This window comes from Globicephala melas, chromosome 10 (genome assembly GCF_963455315.2).
Source record: "Globicephala melas chromosome 10, mGloMel1.2, whole genome shotgun sequence".
In the NCBI taxonomy this organism is placed as follows: domain Eukaryota; kingdom Metazoa; phylum Chordata; class Mammalia; order Artiodactyla; family Delphinidae; genus Globicephala; species Globicephala melas.
The window spans coordinates 61,505,035-61,524,208 of NC_083323.1; the positions used below are offsets into that span (position 1 = coordinate 61,505,035).

A 19,174-nucleotide genomic window follows, 5' to 3' on the forward strand; every position below is an offset into this window, starting at 1 on the left:
AATTGCTTTACAATGGTGTGTTAGTTTCTGCTGTATAACAAAGTGAATCAGTTATACATATACATATGTTCCTGTATCTCCTCCCTCTTGCGTCTCCCTCCCTCCCTCCCTCCCACCCTCCCTATCCCACCCCTCCAGGCGGTCACAAAGCACCGAGCTGATCTCGCTGTGCTGTTCCATCTTATTGCTGAAAAAGACTTAGTTGGATGCTTTTCAGCTGAAAGAGATGATTAATTCAGCCCTGACCTTGTTCTGTCTTTGTTCATAGACAAATTCTTTGACTTAAAAAGAAACCTTTTCATTTCTGTTTCCATTATCACCTGTGATTTTCCCTGCCTTCCAACTGGCCCTGCCAGTTGACAGGAAGGTCAGCAAAGCTGCTGATAAGCGGAGATTAAAGAGGGCTTGGCTCGTGGCAAGGGGGCAGTGGTCTACTTGCTGGCAGCATGCTGCGCTTGCTGGTGTTCACCACTCTGGTCCTTCGTGGTAAGTGGGTCATCTGCCTGGAGTTCTGTAGGGAGGGAGATTGAGCAGGAGGGTTGGAAAGCTTTCCTTAAGCCCAGGTCTGCTCTCTATCCCAGGATGGGAAGGAGACCCTGCCTGTGAGTCTAGCGAAAACTTTATTCTCCTGGAGCCCATGATAGAAAAGGTCGGGGGCCTCTGCTTGAAAGGTCCCTGAGCCATGAAGCAGAGAGAAGCCTCTTCCAGAGCCCTGGGCTCCCCCACCAACCCCACTGACAGGAAGACATCCTCAGCGGGCATCTGGTGGCATGTGCACTGCTGTCCCTGCCCCCTGGAGAATCCCGCCAAAGCACTGTGTGTGGGAGGGGGAGGGGGGTCAGGGGTGGGGGGTAGGGAGCGGGGAGTCACCTCAGGCCAATGGGTGACCCTAAGCAAGGCTGAGACCATGAGGAACCTCTGGGGCCTGGCACGGCAGTGTGAGATGGGTCCTTGTAACATGCCAAGGTTCTGGGGACACGTAGGGGAAGCAGAAAAGCAGAAGGCACTTAGACTTATCTGCTTTCAAAAGGGGCTCAGAGAACTCACAGCCGGGCCCCTCATTTGCTAGGGAGGAACTGTGAGTTTGCAGACAAAGCACAACTGCCACCCGCCCTCCCACCCTGAGCTGACCCCATGCTTAGTCATCACTCACTTTTCTTCTGCCCCACAAAGGACATAGTGCCCAGGACTTTCCAGAAACCAACGCCCGGGTAGTTGGAGGGACTGAGGCCCGGAGGCATTCTTGGCCCTCTCAGGTGGGTGTTCCTTCACAGCCCCAGACTGCCAATGAAATAAGAGTTGCCCGTGTCCTGATATGCAATATTATGTATGTTTGTGTATATCCTTATCAACAGGAAGCTCTCCAGCCGCCTGGATTCTACCTTTAAAAGATGAATGGGACGAGGCTTAGGAATTTTTTTCTAAGTGCAAAAGGCTTGGAGGAAAGGATTTAAACACCAACCACACTCACTCTCCCAGGCACACACCCAAACACAAACCACATTTACACTCCCAGCAATACCTCTTGTGCCACACTAGCAAGACTGTGTGCCAGACCCACACGTCAGACTCTACACACCTTCACACACACACACACACACACACACACACACACACACACACACATCCCACTCCACGCAATTCGTGTCACACATGCAAACACACCTCTGCCCCCAAATGGAACACGTTGCTCGTTTGGCTATTTAAAGAGTTTCCACTTTCAAAATAGGGCAGCTAGGCTGTGATTTAAGCAATTCTAAAAGTGTAAAACTGGCAAATTCACTGGTGAATGGCCATACTTTGAGAGAAATCACTGCGATTAGAATTAAATTCAATTTACAGAAGTTTGTGCCCCAATTTTCAGGGGTAGAGCTATTGTGTGATATGAGGCAATGAAGGAGGAGGAATGAACTGATAAAAATGAATACTCCGGTGGTGTTTCTAAGTATCTGCTGGGGTGAGGGGACAGGGTGTATCTTCAAAACTTCGGAGGGGAGTTCTGGGGACCTAAGTTTGTGGCTTAGGTGATGGAGCAATTCCATGGCTACATTTCCTTCCCAAGAGGGAATGGAGGTAGAAGGACCTGGGTTCCTGGCCCTTTGCAATAATATAGGGTAACGATGCTGAATGCACTGTGTGTGTATGTCTTTACTCCCCCTTCCATGTACACAGCAAACATCACCAAATGACGGAACACTCTTTTCTGCTGGTCCCAGGGGCATCTACACGCCCCTTCTCACCACTACTCCAGGTAGCCTCAATAGCAAAAGGTCAAATGAAAACAATTCGCCATCTCTAGCCCAGAAAGTTGGAGAATGTTCTGAGGTATGGCAGGAGTTTAAGGAGGTAACACATGGCTGGGGTCAATGCCTTTCAAGAATCACCAACCTATCCCTCTTTTCTTCTCTCCCCATCTAGATTTCCCTCCAGTACCAGTCTGGAGGTTCCTGGTTTCACATCTGTGGAGGGACCCTCATCAGACGGAACTGGGTGATGACAGCTGCTCACTGTGTGGACAAGTGAGAAAAACAAAGACCAGCTTTTCTGAGCCCCTGGGAGGGGAAGAGTCTGGTCCTTTTGGAGGAATATGTATGTTTGACCGCTCAGGGCAAGACTTTAAGGAGGTGTTGGGGGGCCTGCGGGGAGGTAGTAGGATATAATGGAAAGTACAAACTATAATGTCAGGCAAACTCAGGTTCACCTCCTGTCCCAGCTTCTTCTAGCTATGTGAACTTGGATGGCTTACTTAGCTCTCCAAGCTCTCCCTTCCTTATCTCTACCTACTTTGTAGAATTATTGTGAGAATTAGGTAGGTAAATATTTAAGTGCCTAGTCAACGCCTGACTGGTAACCATTTTTTCATGTTTATCGTGAGCAGTGGTTCTTAAATTTGAGCGTGGATCAGAATCACCTGCAGGGCACAGATTGCTGGGCCCAGCCCAGTAGAGTTTCTGATAGGAAGGTCCAGGTTGAGGCCTGATAATCTGCATTTCTAACAAGTTTCCAGGTTATATTGATGCTGCTGGTACAGGGACCGTGCTTTAAGAACTACTGGTCTAGGACTTCCAGTGGTTAAGGCTCCATGCTTCCAATGCAGGGGGCACGGGTTCAATCCCTGGTCGGGGGGTACTAAGATCCCGCATGCCATGTGGTGTGGACAAAAAAATTTTAAAAACAAAAGAACTACTGGTCTAGAAGTTTATATGTCCCTCGAAATCCCTCTATGGGCTGAGAGCCATTATTTCATTTATGCTAAGCACACCTCTCTCAAGTTATGAGATATTCAGCCTCTGATGTTTAGCTTAGTAAATTGGGAACATGAAGTTGATGGTAGTTTTTGTCACTTCCACAGGTTAGCAAATTGGGGATGGGAGGGTTGGTTACTTCCTCACCTTCCAGGGTCTTCCATCCTTCCACTGCCTGGGCCAGATAAGCTGGATTCCTGTCCTAAAGATGAGATGTAAGATGGCTTCCCAACTTTTCTCTAAGAGGGGAAAAAGAAGGATCACTCAGGGCTCCCCTCTCTCCCTCCAGACAAATGAGCTTCCGTGTGGTGGTTGGAGACCACAACCTGAGCCAGAACGATGGCACCGAGCAGTTCGTGAGAGTGCAGAGGATCGAGGTGCATCCCCACTGGAACAGCAATAATGTGGCTGCAGGGTAGGGGCAAGGCGGGGCTAGCCTGGGGCTGGGAGGTGGAGGGCTGACTGGCCAGCCATGGGGTCTTGGCTTCCTTCACATTCATCCAGGAGGACTCTGAGAATTAAGATGTTGGAGGACTTGAGAATGTTTGAAGATCTTTGGGGATTTGTTTGATCTACGCTGGTTTGCATGATTGGATCCCCTGAATCTCCTCTGCAGAGTTTAATGTTCCTGTTTTTATTGTTAGTTATTATTCATTTTATGGAATAGACTCCATCAGCAAAAGTAGATTTCTTAAAATGAATCTCACAATGAGAAAAGTCCTGCAAGACTGAGCTGTAAACTTTTGGAAAGGAACTAGTTAAGATGGTAGCCAATTCTATAGCGTGGGTTCAAGTAATTCGGATATTTCTGCAGAGCATTTGACATCTTTCTCCTCTGAGAACTCTTCTCTGCTACGAAGATCAAAGCACTCTGCTCCTTTCCGAGTCCCCATTCACAACGAAAGAAGCGAGCTCCACTCCCCCCTGGGTTGCAGACCAGAGCTAGGCGACAATGCTGAGACGTCACCAGCAGGGGCCGCTGTTAAACGTAGAATATCCTACAATCCAAATGCGTAGTTCCTCGAATTTGAGTCTTGGCGAGTCAGTCCCCTCCTTCTTCGAAGTCATAGGTTTCCAATTCCGTGGGCACACAAGGCTTAGGGAGGGCTTGTCCCTGTGCTGACTTAAAGGAAGGCCTGGTCCTGCAAGCGAGCCGTCTCCTTTCCTCCCGCAGCTATGACATCGCCCTGCTGCGCCTGGCCCAGAACGTCACCCTCAACAGCTATGTCCAGCTGGGTGTTCTGCCAAAGGAGGGAACCATCCTGGCTAACAACAGCCCCTGCTACATCACAGGTTGGGGCAGGACCATGAGTAAGTCGCCTACATTGGCACCATCCACCACATGGATCTTGATTAGGTAGCTGAGCTTCTGGGGCACTTTTTCTGTGGTCCTAGGTGTTCAGAGCCAAAGACCAGGAACCAGAGATAAAATAACTGGTTCATGAAATCAAGCTAAGAACAGGCCATGGAATAGTCAAGTCAGAAATTCTCAGATTCTTATAACCAAAAAAAAAAAAAAAAAAAAAAAGATAGACACCTTACCTCAGAGAGTATTTTGTTACCAGCCTCTCATTTTACACATAAGGAAACTGAGGCCCAAAGAAATTAAAGACCTTGTTCAAGATCACATGACCAGGGAATTCCCTGGTGGTTCAGCAGTTAAGACTCTGCGCTCCCATTGCAGGGGGCCAGGTTCGATCCCTGGTCAGGGAACATAGATCGGGCACGGCACAACTAAGAACCTGTATGCTGCAACTAAAAGATGCCTCATGCCGCAAAGATCTCTCACACGACAACAAAGATCCCATGTGCTGCAAGTGAGACCCAGCACAGCCAAATAAATAATTTTTTTTTTTTTCTGGTACGCGGGCCTCTCACTGTTGTGGCCTCTCCCGTTGCGGAGCACAGGCTCCGGACGCGCAGGCTCAGCGGCCATGGCTCACGGGCCCAGCCGCTCTGCGGCATGTGGGATCTTCCCGGACCGGGGCACGAACCCGTGTCCCCTGCATCGGCAGGCAGACGCTCAGCCACTGCGCCACCAGGGAAGCACAATAAATAAATATTAAAAAAAAAAAATCACATGACTAGTTAGTAACTAGTTAGCTGGGGCCAGAAGGCAGGTATCCTGGCTTCCGCCTTGGTGGTCACGACACCATCGCGCTGCCTTCATAGACAGTCTATAGGCTGTGGGCTGGAGTGAATGAGCCAGGGGTGGCTGCAGGTCCAGAGGAGTCGAGGCAGAGGAGGCCTCAGCTTCTTCTGGTCAATCATGGGAAGATTTCTGGAAGGAAAAGTCATTAGATGACATGGAAAGGTGGGAGAGGCTATGAGCAGAGATAGTTAACAAGGATAGAGACAGCAGGCCTGGCACAGAAGGCTGTCAGCCATCAGACAGGATCTGAGCTCTGGAGGGGAGGCAAGGCCTTGCTGGGAGCAGCCAGTCTTACTGGAGAAACCTGGGGCTGAGAGAGACACATGCTTGTAATCCAGCTCTGCTCCCAGTTCACTCAATGTCATTGTAGTTCAGTTTCCTGATCTATGTATAACATGAAAGGATTGTTGTAAGTATCCAAAGAATAATTCATGTGCAAAGCCTTTGAAAAGTCAAAAAATGCAGATAGGGCTTTCCTGGTGGCGCAGTGGGTGAGAGTCCGCCTGCCGATGCAGGGTACACGGGTTCGTGCCCTGGTCTGGGAAGATCCCACATGCCACAGAGCGGCTGGGCCCGTGAGCCATGGCCAATGAGCCTGCGCGTCCAGAGCCTGTGCTCCGTAATGGGAGAGGCCACAACAGTGAGAGGCCCGCGTACGCAAAAAAAAAAAAAAAATTGCAGATAAAGGAAAGCTCTTAAGAAATGGAAACAAGGGTGCATAGTCCCAGTTCTGCTTCACAGGGTTTACAGTGTAAGGAGGAAGCAGGACAGATAAGTTATTAACAAATAAGACCATTCTAGTTACATAATTAAGGTATTCATGAGATTAAAAAAAAAAAAAGCAGGCATAGGATTAGTGGTCTGGAACCTGGGAACAGTAGTCAAGGATGACTCCTTAAAGGAAGATGCCTGTAGCTTTTATATAAAGAGAGACAAAAGGAGGATCTATGACATGCAATGGGCAGAGACAAGGAACTTGCCCTGACCTCAGCTTTCATCAGAACTTGGCAAGGTTTAGCCGGGTGTGGAAGGTTTTTTTTCCCTGGATAGCAGCTGGGGCTGACCTCCAATGCTGTGTGTCCTGTTCAGCCAATGGGCAGCTGGCCCAGACCCTGCAGCAGGCTTACCTGCCCACCGTGGACTACGCCACCTGCTCCAGCTCCTCTTACTGGGGCTCCACCGTGAAGAATACCATGGTGTGCGCTGGAGGAGACGGAGTTCACTCTGGATGCCAGGTGAACACAGGCGGGAAGTGTCAGAAGTCTCACCCCAGGTCCCTCCCCTCTCTGTTTCCCATCCCCCACCTTTTACTCACCTATTTCACACCTACTCCCACCCCTATGTACAGACTAACCTTTGTATTCTAGCATCTGAAGGAGAATGATTCTGTGCTACTAGGTCTATATTCACAGAATCTCCAAGTTTAAAGGAACCTTAAAATTCATCTTGCCTGTTGCCCTCCCCCACCTCAAAAGTTTGTATGTGGCCCAACATTTGTGTGTTGGTATATGTGAGTGTTCTTTAGAAGTTATTTGTGCCCTAGATTTTTTTTTTTAATAAATTTTTTTTTTTTTTTTTGGCTGCGTTGGGTCTTGTTGCTATGTGTGGCCTTTCTCTAGTTGCAGCGAGTGGAGGCTACTCTTCTTGTAGTGCAGTGGCTTCTCTTGTTGCGGAACACAGGCTCTAGGCGCGCGAGCTTCAGTAGTTGTGGCTCACGGGCTCTAGAGCGCAGGCTCAGTAGTTGTGGCTCACGGGCTTAGTTGCTCTGCGGCATGTGGGATCTTCCCGGACCAGGGCTCGAACCTGTGTCCCCTGCATTGGCAGGCAGATTGTTAACCACTGCGCCACCAGGGAAGCCCCTGTGCCCTAGATTTTTAATGGCTGCCATGGGGCTAGGCCTGGAGTGGTGGTTGTAACTGTGTATAAGTTAGCTCCCCTCCCATCAACCCCAATTTTTCTTATAGCTCCTCCACCACCACCCTTTTGACCCAATATTATTGTTAGCAGAATGTATACAGGTGAATATGGTAGGGGAAAGTGCACAAAATAGTTTTATAATAGTATATATATAAATCATCTTCTATTTAGACAAGATCAATCACCAATGCACCATCTTACAGATTTCTTTTTTTTTTTAATTTTTATTGGTGTATAGTTGATTTACAATGTGTTAGTTTCAGGTGTACAGCAAAGTGAATCAGTTATACATATACATTTATCCACTCTTTTTTTTTTTTTTAGCTTCTTTTCCCATATAAGCCATTACAGGGTACTGAGTAGAGTTCCCTGTGCTATACAGCAAGTTCTTATTAGTTATCTATCTATCTATATATATATATATTTTTTTTTTTTTTTTTTTTTTTTTTTTTTTTTTGCTGTACGCGGACCTCTCACTGCGGAGCACAGGCTCCGGACGCGCAGGCTCAGCGGCCATGGCTCACGGGCCCAGCCGCTCCGCGGCATGTGGGATCTTCCCAGACCGGGGCACGAACCCGCATCCCCTGCATCGGCAGGCGGACTCTCAACCACTGCGCCACCAGGGAAGCCCTAGTTATCTATTTTATATATAGTAGTGTGTATATGTCAATCCCAATCTCCCAATTTATCCCTCCCCCACCCTTATCCTCTGGTGACCATAAGTTTGCAGATTTCTTAATGCAGTTCAACAAATATTCTTGATCATCTGCTAAATACTAGGCACTGTGTTTGATTCATCTTTGTATGAAAGATACGAAAGATACAAAGATAAGTATAAACACAGTGTCTAGTGGAAGAATGGGAAGAGCAGACATAGAACAGAACATTGTAATACAATGTGGTTAAGTGTTATAACAAAAATATGCATAGGGTGATATGGGAGTTCAAAAGATAGGTACTTATCTCTGCCTGTTGGTGTCGGAAAAGACTTGCCTTCCTGAGAAACTAGAGGCTGTACTGAGTCATAAAGCTTAAATAGGAGAAAGCCAGGCAAAAAAAGAGGAAAAGATATTCAGAGAGAGGGAACATGAAGAAAGGCATGGCCCAAGAACCTGGAACACATAGAGAATTATAGGGCATTCCTTACCGTTAGAGCAGAGGTCAGGGCCCACAGCCTCCAAGCCCAGCTTGCTGCCTGTGTTTACGTGGTCCATGAGCTAAGAATGTTTTTCACATTTTTTAATGGTTGGGAACAAATTAAGAAAGGAATAATATGTCATGGCACATGAAAACTATAAAATTTCAGTGTTCGTTAAAAAAAACTTTTATTGGAATACGGCCTTACTTCTTCATTACGTATTGTTTACGGCTGCTTTCACGGAGTTGAACAGTTGCAAGAGAGACTGGCCTGCAAAGCCTGAGATATTTACTCTTTGGCTCTTTACAGAAAAAGTTTGCTGACCTCTGGGCTAGAACATAAACTATTACCATACTAGGGAATGTCAAGAGATGACACTGGAGACAGGTAGGAGCCACACGACTTAGGCCTTCAAATGTCATGCCTGGGGACATGAACCTTTATCTTAGGCACTGGGAAACCACTGAAGAGTTCTAAACCGGAGAACAGCATGATCAGATTTGCCTTTTAGAAGCACTCTCTGATGACAAGGTAAGCATGTTTTTTTTTTTTTTTTGCGGTACGCGGGCCTCTCACTGTTGTGGCCTCTCCCATTGCGGAGCACAGGCTCCAGATGCGCAGGTTTGGCGGCCATGGCTCACGGGCCCAGCCGCTCCGCGGCATGTGGGATCTTCCCGGACCAGGGCACGAACCCGTGTCCCCTGCATCGGCAGGCGGACCCCCAACCACTGCGCCACCAGGGAAGCCCTAAGCATGTTTTTGAAGAGAGCAAGATTAGCAGGGAGACTGCTTAGGAGACTCTTGCAATTATCTAGGCAAAAAATCTGAGGGCCCGAATTAGGGCAGTGGAGAGGAGGAAGGAGGATCAAGAATGACTTCCAGGCATCTGATTTAAGTGATCTGGGGGAGGTGTTTGTTGCCTCTATGAGACAATATTTATAGGATTTTGGAGGGCAGGTTGAGTCTGACAAGGTGAGTCTGAGATCCCAGTGGGACATTCAGTTATAGTTAACTGGTAAGAAACTATATATAAAGAGAGTGGAGCCTGAAGGAGAAAGCTAGGCTAGAGACAAGCTTAACGGGAAATAAGATCCCTCAAAGTCCCCCACCCCCCATCCCCACCTCCCCCAGGGAAAAGTGGTGGAATGAGGAAAAAAAAAAAAACAGTGAGCTGGGGGGAAGAACTGTGATAACATAAATATTTGAGTGCTTCAGAGATAGTTGGAGGGCAAAGGACCCGTAAGGATCTAAAAAAGAGATAAGAGAAAAGCATAGTAAATAAAGGTTTCACAAAATCTCAGGAAATACTGATAGATCATCCCATAGTATGCGTTGCAGCCAGGAGCGGTGGCGGATAACTGAAAGTGGCTACTTCCACAGTTGATGGGTCACTGGTAACTACAGCTAGAACAGTTTCGGTGGAGTGGTGAGGGCAGAAGCTTGATTGAAGGGTAAGGAATGAAGAAGCAACACTGGGTCATTTGTAGAGATGTGGATGGACCTAGAGTCTGTCATACAGGGTGAAGTAAGTCAGAAAGAGAAAAACAAATATCGTATATTAACACATATATGTGGAATCTAGAAAAATGGTACAGGTGAACCTATTTGCAGAGGAGGAATAGAGACACAGACGTGTGGACATGGGGCAGGGAAGGAGCGGGGGAGATGAATTGGTAGATTAGGTTTGACATAAATGCACTACCATGTGTAAAATAGATAGCTAGTGGGAACGTGCTATATGGCACAGGGAGCTCAACCCAGTGCTCTGTGATGACCTAGATGGGTGGGATGGGGGGGGAGGTCCAAGAGGGAGGGATATATGTATACATATAGCTGATTCACTTCGTTGTACAGCAGAAACTAACTCATCATTGTAAAGCAATTATACTCCAATTTAAAAGAAAGAAAGAAAGAAACATAGCAAAGAACGTAGAATACTCTTTCAAGAATCTTGGATGAAAGTGAGGAATTTTACAAGTCTGGTAGCTTTAAGGAGGATGACAGTCATGGAGGGGGTGGATCTTTTAAGAGGGAAGAAAATTAAGTGTGTTTCTGGGCAGAGAGGAAAGGATCCTGTAGAGCTGGAGAGAGGGAAAAAATGGATGACACAAGATCCCGGAGGAGAAGGAAGAGATGAACCAAGAGCACAGGTGGAGCTGGCCTTGAACAGAAGAGGGATACAAAAATGTGCATGGACATGAAAGAGAGTGCAGGCTGGGTAGCTGGAAGTTGACAGGTGTTCTGCAATCTTGCTTCTATTTACTCATGAACTAGGAGTCAGATTAAATGCTGAAAATGAAGGGACAAGGGTTGTTTGTGTCTGGACTGATTAAGATGAATGGGTTTAGAAAGACTGGCCCATGATGTTACTGTATAGGCTGAGGTTGGAGACCATGCAATAATCATAATGGATATATGATTCACTCCATTCAAAGATCTAGTTGTAGGGAATGGATTAATCCAGGGCTGGGTTTTCATGCATTATTGGGACATAAAGACAAGATCGCAGATCAAATGCAAGCTCCAAGCTAGGTGGAGAAGGAGGCTGGTAGGCTGGCTGAAATAGTAGAATCAAAGATTAAAGGATTTTTTATGTGTTTGTTTTAAAGATTTTTTTTTTTTTTTTTTTTGATGTGGACCATTTTTAAAGTCGTCACTGAGTTTGCTACAATATTGCTTTTGTTTTATGTTTTGGCCCTTTGGCCGCAGGGCATGTGAGGTCCTGGCTCCCCAACCAGGGATCGAACCCACACCCCTGCCCCCGCACTGGAAGGCTAAGTCCCAACCACTGGAAGGCTAAGTCCCAACCACTGGACCGCCAGGGAAGTCCCTAAAGGGTTTTTTTTTTGGTAAGCATTTAGAACTACGGAAGTAAGGTGAGCAACTCATCCCAATTTTCCCAGGACTTCCCCAGTGTCAAATGAAAACAAAACAAAACCACACAGCCTAAAAGTTGAGAGTTATGTTTTATTCAGTGATCTTACTAAGGACTATAGCCGGGGAGACAGCCTCTCAGACAGCTCTGAGCAACTGTTCCAAAGAGGTAAGGGAAGGAGCCAGGGTATATTAGAGTTTTTGCTGAAAAAAAAACATGGAGACAACCATCAAAGATTACTGCTAATAACAAGAAACAGACATTTCAAGTGAATGATTTTAGTGTTTTTCTGTGTATGGGAAGATGCAAGACTCTGGGCTTACAGAAATCATTCCTTTGATATGCATCGCAACTATCTAGGGCCAGTATCATTTTTCTCCATCCTGAAATCCCCTCAGGATATGGAAGGTGGCTGCAGTGGCTGGTGGCTTGATGACAGGCAACATTCCTTGTTTCCCAGAATGGAAGGCAAAATTCTTTGTTTACTGACATGGCAGGCAACATTTTTTGTCCACACCAGTGTCAAAACTTAGAAGTCCTATATCCTGGGAACCCTACCTGCAACTTGGGGCAAAAAAAAAAAAAAAAAAAAAGATGAACACATAAGTCAAGCTCTTACAGGTCCTCACCAGCCACCTTCACCTACAACCTCTTAAGGTTTAACCTTTCTGAGTTTAATTCACTTTGCTCTCTCTCAAGGCCTTGAACTCTGAAAAACAAGAGTACTTTTCTTCTTGCTGCCACTCCAGATAGGCAATTCTCTGAAGCGATTGTGTCACCAGGTCTCTTCCCACTGGAATTTCCCAAATATTGTGTCTTTGTTTTCTGGGCTTTCAGATTTCTGGGTCCCAGCCCTTTTCCTCAGAGTGGATTCACTAAGCCCCTCTCACCTCAATCCACCGTCTCCCACCGAGCTCTTTCCCAGCTCTTCCTTCTGCCCCGATACCCTCAGCCGCACCCCCATCGCTACAGTCTTTGTTTCTTTTCAGGTCAATTAGCATAAGAAAATCGTATGATATACAATTCAATTACCTTCCATTCCTCTAGCTTAGAAATACTATCAAACCCCTATTAGAATTTGAGTGGAAGATATTTAAACTGTTTTGTTTTGTGTTGAGTACAATAGTCTAAAGGAAGCATCTTCTTTTCCTAAACATAGTTGGGATGGGGTACAGCTATTTCCTTTTTAAAAGAGTTATCCGCAATTTGAACTTTTGGTCTCTTTCCCTAGTTCTTCTTTTTTTAAGTTTTAATTTTTATTGAAGCTATGTGTATTAAACTGCTTAAGGTGGCCAGTAAAACTATGAGGCCTAATAGTGGGAAAGAACAGTCATAGTGTTCTTTCTACCACCTCAAGCTCTCCCTCCCTAGAGGGGACCACTGTCAACTCTTCAGCTGATTTCTTTCAGTGTCTCCTTCCACCTCTCTAAAAGCATATACTTATATTGCCACTTAATTTTTCAGCTCAGGCATTATGCAAGGTGTGCAACCTCTCTTCCTTTTACACATATATACTTGCCCCCAGCATGAACTTTTCTATCTGCACCCACAACCTCCCCAAATAATTTTGGTTAAATTAACATTTAGTATTTATTATGATTATGTAAAATGCTATTCCCTGCATAATTTTGTTTTCCCTGGGGTTAATAATTGTCTTTTTAAATTTGCATAATGTATACTCAATTTATCACCAGTTCAGCCCCAAACTCTCCACTAATTTATAAGTGACCTATTTTATCTTCTCTTGTTCTGTATCTTGGTATGGGTCTATCTGCATTCATTTTGAGGGACACTTAGTGGGTTTCTTCATTCTGGAAACTCCAGATCTTTGCTTCTGAAAATGTTTATTTATTGATCATTTCCTCCCCTCCATTTTTATTTTCTCTTTCTAGAATTTCCATTATTCACACATCTACCTCCTAAATTGGTCCTCTTATTTTCATATTTTCTCTCTATATATTTTGTCCGCTTTATCTCCTAACCCAGTCTTTCATTTCTACTATCATAATTTCCAAAGGCTCTTTTTGTTTTCTGAATGCTCTAATAGCTTGCTGTTCTTGTATCATGGATGCAATATTAATCATAGTTTTGTTGTTTATATTCTTCTCCCTGCATAATCTTGGTTGCCTTCATTTTTTATTTCTTTGTTTTGATCTTTATTTATTTATTTTAATAAGGAGGTTTTAACTTTTTAAATTTATTTATTTTTAAATTTATTTTATTTTTGCCTGCATTGGGTCTTTGTTGCTGCACACGGGCTTTCTCTAGTTGCGGTGAGCGGGGGCTACTCTGTTGCGGTGCGCGGGCTTCTCATTGCAGTGGCTTTTCTTACTGCGGAGCACGGGCTCTAGGCGTGCGGGCTTCAGTAGTTGTGGCTCACGGGGCTCTAGAGCGCATGCTGAGTAGTTGTGGCACACGGGCTTAGTTGCTCTGCAGCATGTGGGATCTTTCTGGACCAGGGCTCGAACATGTGTCCCCTGCATTGGCAGGCGATCCTTAACCACTGCGCCACCAGGGAAGCCCCTTGATCTTTATAATTGAGGCTTTCTTCAGATGTTTGGTCATCCTTGACCATATGCTCTTATTTCAGAGTCGGACAGTGAAGAGCTGATAGGTAGCTCTGAGCCTTAGGTGGTGTTCATCTATAGTGAACTGCTTTGTCAGGGGATCTGGCTAGGCCATTTCATTGGGGGACTTACAATGTTAGTATCTTTAGATCTTCCCTCTTGTGCTGATCAGATTCTCCAAAGAAATACCTTCCAATTTTATGTCTGGAATCACAGAACTGACATTCTGGGAACTGAGTAAGGAAACGAGTGTCAAGGTCACAGTCTGTAAACTCCGGTTTGTCTGATTCTAAGCCCGAGCACGTAACCACTACCCAATACATCACTTTCTCTTCTCTTTACGCCGGTTTAGTTTAACATGGTTTGACTACCTACCCTGTGTCTAAAGGCTAAGTCTAATTAGACCCGTTGGTCTGAATGCTGGGGATAAATAAATCATTAGAACAACTTATTCCCCTCACCCCAGGTTCAATTTAAGTCAGTAACAGCTATTGAGCCTAAGATGTTCAAAGTTCTATGCTAGCATCGTGGAGAGGAAAATATCAGTAAGATGCAGTTCCTGTCTCAAGAAGCTCACAGATAAGCGTGGGAGATAGAAACAAATTATGAAACCAAAACACAAGGCAGAACATGACATGAGTGCTACAAAAGAAAGGAAGAAGTGCTATGGTCGTTTAGAAAGAAGAGGAGGTTCATCTTGATTGAGGGGATATGAAGGAAGTGGGGATCTTAATTGGAGATTTTAAACAGTACAGGATTGTACAAAGAGATGGGGGTGGGTGGGTGTAAGCAGAAACAAAGGCCCAAAGATCAAAAGATGTGGCGTTTTAGGACACTGCTTCTCCTCTCCACAGGGTGATTCTGGGGGTCCCCTTCATTGCTTGGTGAATGGCCAGTACACTGTCCACGGTGTGACCAGCTTCGTGTCCAGCCTGGGCTGTAATGTCTCCAGGAAGCCCACAGTCTTCACTCGGGTCTCTGCTTACATCTCTTGGATAAATAACGTGAGTCCTCTCAAATGATGGTTTGAAATAGGGTTACCTGGAGACCCAAGCACTGGCTGGGTTGGGGAGCAAAAGTTAAGCAGGGGAAGCCATCCTCTTCCTCACCGCATTCAAATGTTTACTCCTTTCCCTTCCTCCGTAGTGTACTTTCGCTCGATAACGTTGCCGTCCTGAGTTCCACTTCACATACCCACTAAGAATGCTTCACTGTACTGTTTACTGCTTAGGGTAAGGTGGGTGGTGGCAACAGCAGATCTGAACCAGGTACATATCAGTGCTGTCCAAAGTCAAAGCCAAGGGGAAAATGGCTTCCCTCTCCTGGGCGAGGGAAGAGGCACTAACCTTCTCCTCCACCAGTTCTTTCTAAGGGCATCATGGGAATTTGCTCTACCCTTTGCCAAGAGGTTTTACCACCTTAAACAATGCTTGAGGGTTAGGTGAGACTATACCTACACTGACCTGGTGGTAGAGCCTCACACCTATACCCTCCAGTCTTCAAACACATTCTGGAGTCTTGTGGTATGAACCTTGACTCACAACCGATTCAAGGTCTACCCTTGACACTAAGTCTTGAGTACGTGCCTATAACACTGAATTGCCCTGACACAGCTGAGAACTACTTCCTGACCCCCCCCCCCCCATAAACCCAGTACAGGGCCATGCTCAACTGGGAGCCCTGAAGGGAAAAGAAAGGAGGTGGGCAGAAGTTACTGACTGGATATAACTGGTTTTTCGTTCAGGTCACTGCCAACAACTGAACATTTTCTTGGGTCCAACGGCCTTCCCAAGATGATTCTTAGATCCACAGCAGGACTTGAGGCCATCCAGGAAAAACCATTCTAACAGACTACTGAGCCAGATGCAGAAATGCAAATAAAATTGAATATATATATTACCCTGTGTCTTTTTTTTTTTTTGCAGTACGCGGGCCTCTCACTGTTGTGGCCTCTCCCGTTGCGGAGCACAGGCTCCGGATGCACAGGCTCAGCAGCCATGGCTCACGGGCCCAGCCGCCCCACGGCATGTGGGATCCTCCCGGACCGGGGCACGAACCCATGTCCCCTGCATCAGCAGGCGGACTCCCAACCACTGCGCCATCAGGGAAGCCCCCTGTGTCTTTTTATTTGTAATTAAGCCCTCTAGTGGAAATGCAGTTACAGGGCCTGAGTTGGATTTCACCACATTTCTGGGCTCGTTCTTCCATTTGCTGCCATCTCTATCAGTTCACAAACTAAGTCAAGTGAGAGTGGTCTTACATTGTCCTTTTTGGATTATGTTAGGACCTACTCATCCATTAATCTGCCCATCTGTCCCTCCTCCCAAACATATTTGCTATAGTCAAAGGCACAGAGGGCTTTAAAATGTTCCTGAGTGACGAAATGTGCCCTGACTCTCCCAAGTAGACTGTAGGCTTGTCCTTCTTTTGTTTCTCCCTTCAGTGCCTAGAACAGTGTTCACCCCAAGGTTCTGAGTCATGGCAACTACAAGGATACACTAAAGATAGGAATACAGGATTAGGTGGTAGGTCAGATGCCAGCAGACAACGTAAGTGACAAATTAGAAAGGAGACAGAGAGGAAAGAATAGAAAAAAGGAGAAAAGAAGATAAGGAACAAAGAAAGGAAAGGGTTGAGGGGAAAATAATATGTGGTCTCAAACTAAGTATGAGTCAGCACTTCAAGGCTGGACAAAAATAAGCAACAGATCCGGGGTTCTATAAACCACAGAGAACTGGGAAGCTGATAATTCTGTCCTATCCTGGCCAGGGCTCAGTCTGTTAGAGTGGCCTGTGATAGAGTGAAGAAGGAACTGAAAGGAGAAGGCTAAGAGGGTGACAAGTAGCTTTTCATAGTGATCGCTGAGGACCAGACAAGAGGTACCGGGAGAGTTAACATTACAGCAGGAGAAACTGGCTAAGACCAGTCTTGCAATTTATAGGCTGCTGTGTCAGCAGAGGCCTCTAGAACGGTGTATACACCAAAAGAAGCTGGGCTAGACAGGACACCTTTATTCCCAACTCACAATTCACTGCCACTGAGGAACTGGGTAACCTTGGGCAAGTCACCAGCCCTTTCTGTTACTCAGTTTCCCTACCTAGTTAACTTCTAAAGATGTTTCCTGCTCTAATAATACTATATGATTTGGTGACGACCAATTTCAGTTCCCAAGGGATTGGCACTGAAGACGGTTTCTTAGGAAGCAGTGGCTGGGCTGCACTGCTGAGGATTCCTGACAGTGACCCAGGTATCAGCCTCCTTCTGCTAGTGACACACCTGTTGTCATCGCCATCTCTCCTCAGTGTTCCCACAGCACCACAGTCCTCCCACTTGCCCCCACTTCTCCCCACCCACCGTGAAGTCCTTCCATTTTCTTCACTTTGCCTCTTCTAGACCATCCCCACAGCTAGCGTTATAACAGAATAAACCCTAATGACCTATTACCTGAAATTTTTGTATCCATTTCTAGAAATGAATTAAGCACATAACATTATAAACATCTGATTAACAACCTACCTCAACTTCCAGACATTAAGCATCTTGAAGTCAGGGATCACATTTTATTTATTTATTTATTTATTTGCGGTACGCGGGCTTCTCACTATTGTGGCCTCCCTCGTTGCAGAGCACAGGCTCCGGACGCGCAGGCTCAGCGGCCATGGCTCACGGGCCCAGCCGCTCCGCGGCATGTGGGCTCTTCCCAGACGAGGGCACGAACCCGTGACCCCTGCATTGGCAGGCAGACTCCCAACCACTGCGCCACCAGGAAAGCCCAGGGATCACATTTTTAAAATTTATTCTTGGCTTCTCCAACACTCAGCAATGCCTGTCACATGGTTGACCCTGAGTGCAATATGCCTTTTTGGGGGAATGACCTGAAAAACAATAGCAGAGAAGGCCCTCCAATTTTGTCTCAGACCTCCAGCTTCCCTCGCCAGTCCTTAGGAAGTGTATTTTGTCCCTCTTCCTTTCTTTCGGGGCATTTTACTTGTACTATAAAATCCTTGAGTGAGCAGCTCCTCCAAACCCAGAGTCCTAATTCCCAGCTATCCCCTCAAACATGTCAGGGAGTTACTTTCTTTTCTTTTCTTTCTTTTTTTTTTTTTAAAATGTGGTCCTCTCTGCATTAGAAATTAAGTTGAGTTTTATTTTAATTAATTAATTTATTTATTTTTGGCTGCTTTGGGTCTTCGTTGCTGCGTGCAGGCTTTCTCTAGTTGCAGCGAGCAGGGGCTACTCTTCGTTGCGGCGCGCAGGCTTCTCATTGCGGTGGCTTCTCTTGTTGTGGCGTGTGGGCTTCAGTAGTTGTGGCATGGGCTCAGTGGTTGTGGCGTATGGGCTTAGTTGCTCCGCGGCACGTGGGATCTTCCCGGATCAGGGCTCGAACCCGTCCCCTGCGTTGGCAGTGGGATTCTTAACCACTGTGCCACCAGGGAAGTCCCAGGGAGTAACTCATTTGGAGACCTACTACCTAGAGAAGAAACTGTTATAATCTGAGCAGTCCCATCCCAAGTTACACAATTGATATCCTCTCTCCATCTAGTACACTGTACTAGTTCCTCCAGCTAGAAAAATCTGCTCCCCACCCCCAGCACAGGCTTCCATACCTTCATCCTCAGCCTTTTTTCAATAAAGGTCCTCTCCTTTCCTAAGCATCCTTGTTTCTACTTCTAGCTCAGTTGTTCCTCCCTTTCAGGTCCAGATGTGGAGTTCTGTCCCCTTTGCTCAGCCTACCCCTACCAGATCTAGGTTTAGAGCTGCGAGTGAAAGAATGTTGCCTGCCGTATCAGTAAACAAAGGATGTTGCAGCCATCAAGCCATCACACTACCGCACCCCCTCCCCCAGTGGTGAGCCCTGAGGGAACTCAGGATAGAAACAGGATGCTGACCATCAAGCCATCAGCCACTGAAGCCACCCCAGCCCCAACAGTTTACCCTGAGGAGACTCAGGATGAGAAAACACAGCGTACTGGCCCCAGATAGCTGAGGTGCATATCAAAGGAGTGATTTCAGTGAGCCCAGACTCTTGCATCTTCCCACAAATAGAAAAGTGCCAAATTCCTTAACTTGAGATATCTGGTTTTCTTTAATTAACCATAATCTTTTGATGTTCTGACAACCTGGTCTTTGTTGCAAGAACTCCTATATACCCTGGCTCCTCCCTTACCTCTTCCCGGCAGTCTCTCAGAGCTACTTGAGAGACCGTGTCCCACGCTTAAGTCCTCGGTTTTGTCCGCCAAATAAAACGTAATTCTCAACTTTTAGATTGTGCTTTTTTTT

The 19,174-nt window shown here is 46.2% G+C and overlaps 1 protein-coding gene across 1 annotated transcript; it reads left to right on the top strand.

Moving 5' to 3' along the window:
• Positions 1-446: 446 nt before the first annotated feature.
• CELA1 (chymotrypsin like elastase 1) lies at positions 447-15,753 on the top strand. Its single transcript, XM_030835034.2, has 9 exons — positions 447-486; positions 1,174-1,256; positions 2,173-2,325; positions 2,419-2,519; positions 3,535-3,660; positions 4,420-4,556; positions 6,487-6,632; positions 14,749-14,898; positions 15,639-15,753. Exons 1-9 carry the CDS (start codon positions 447-449, stop codon positions 15,654-15,656), a joined length of 954 nt encoding a protein of 317 aa, XP_030690894.1. The 3' UTR covers positions 15,657-15,753.
• The last annotated feature ends 3,421 nt before the right edge of the window (positions 15,754-19,174 follow it).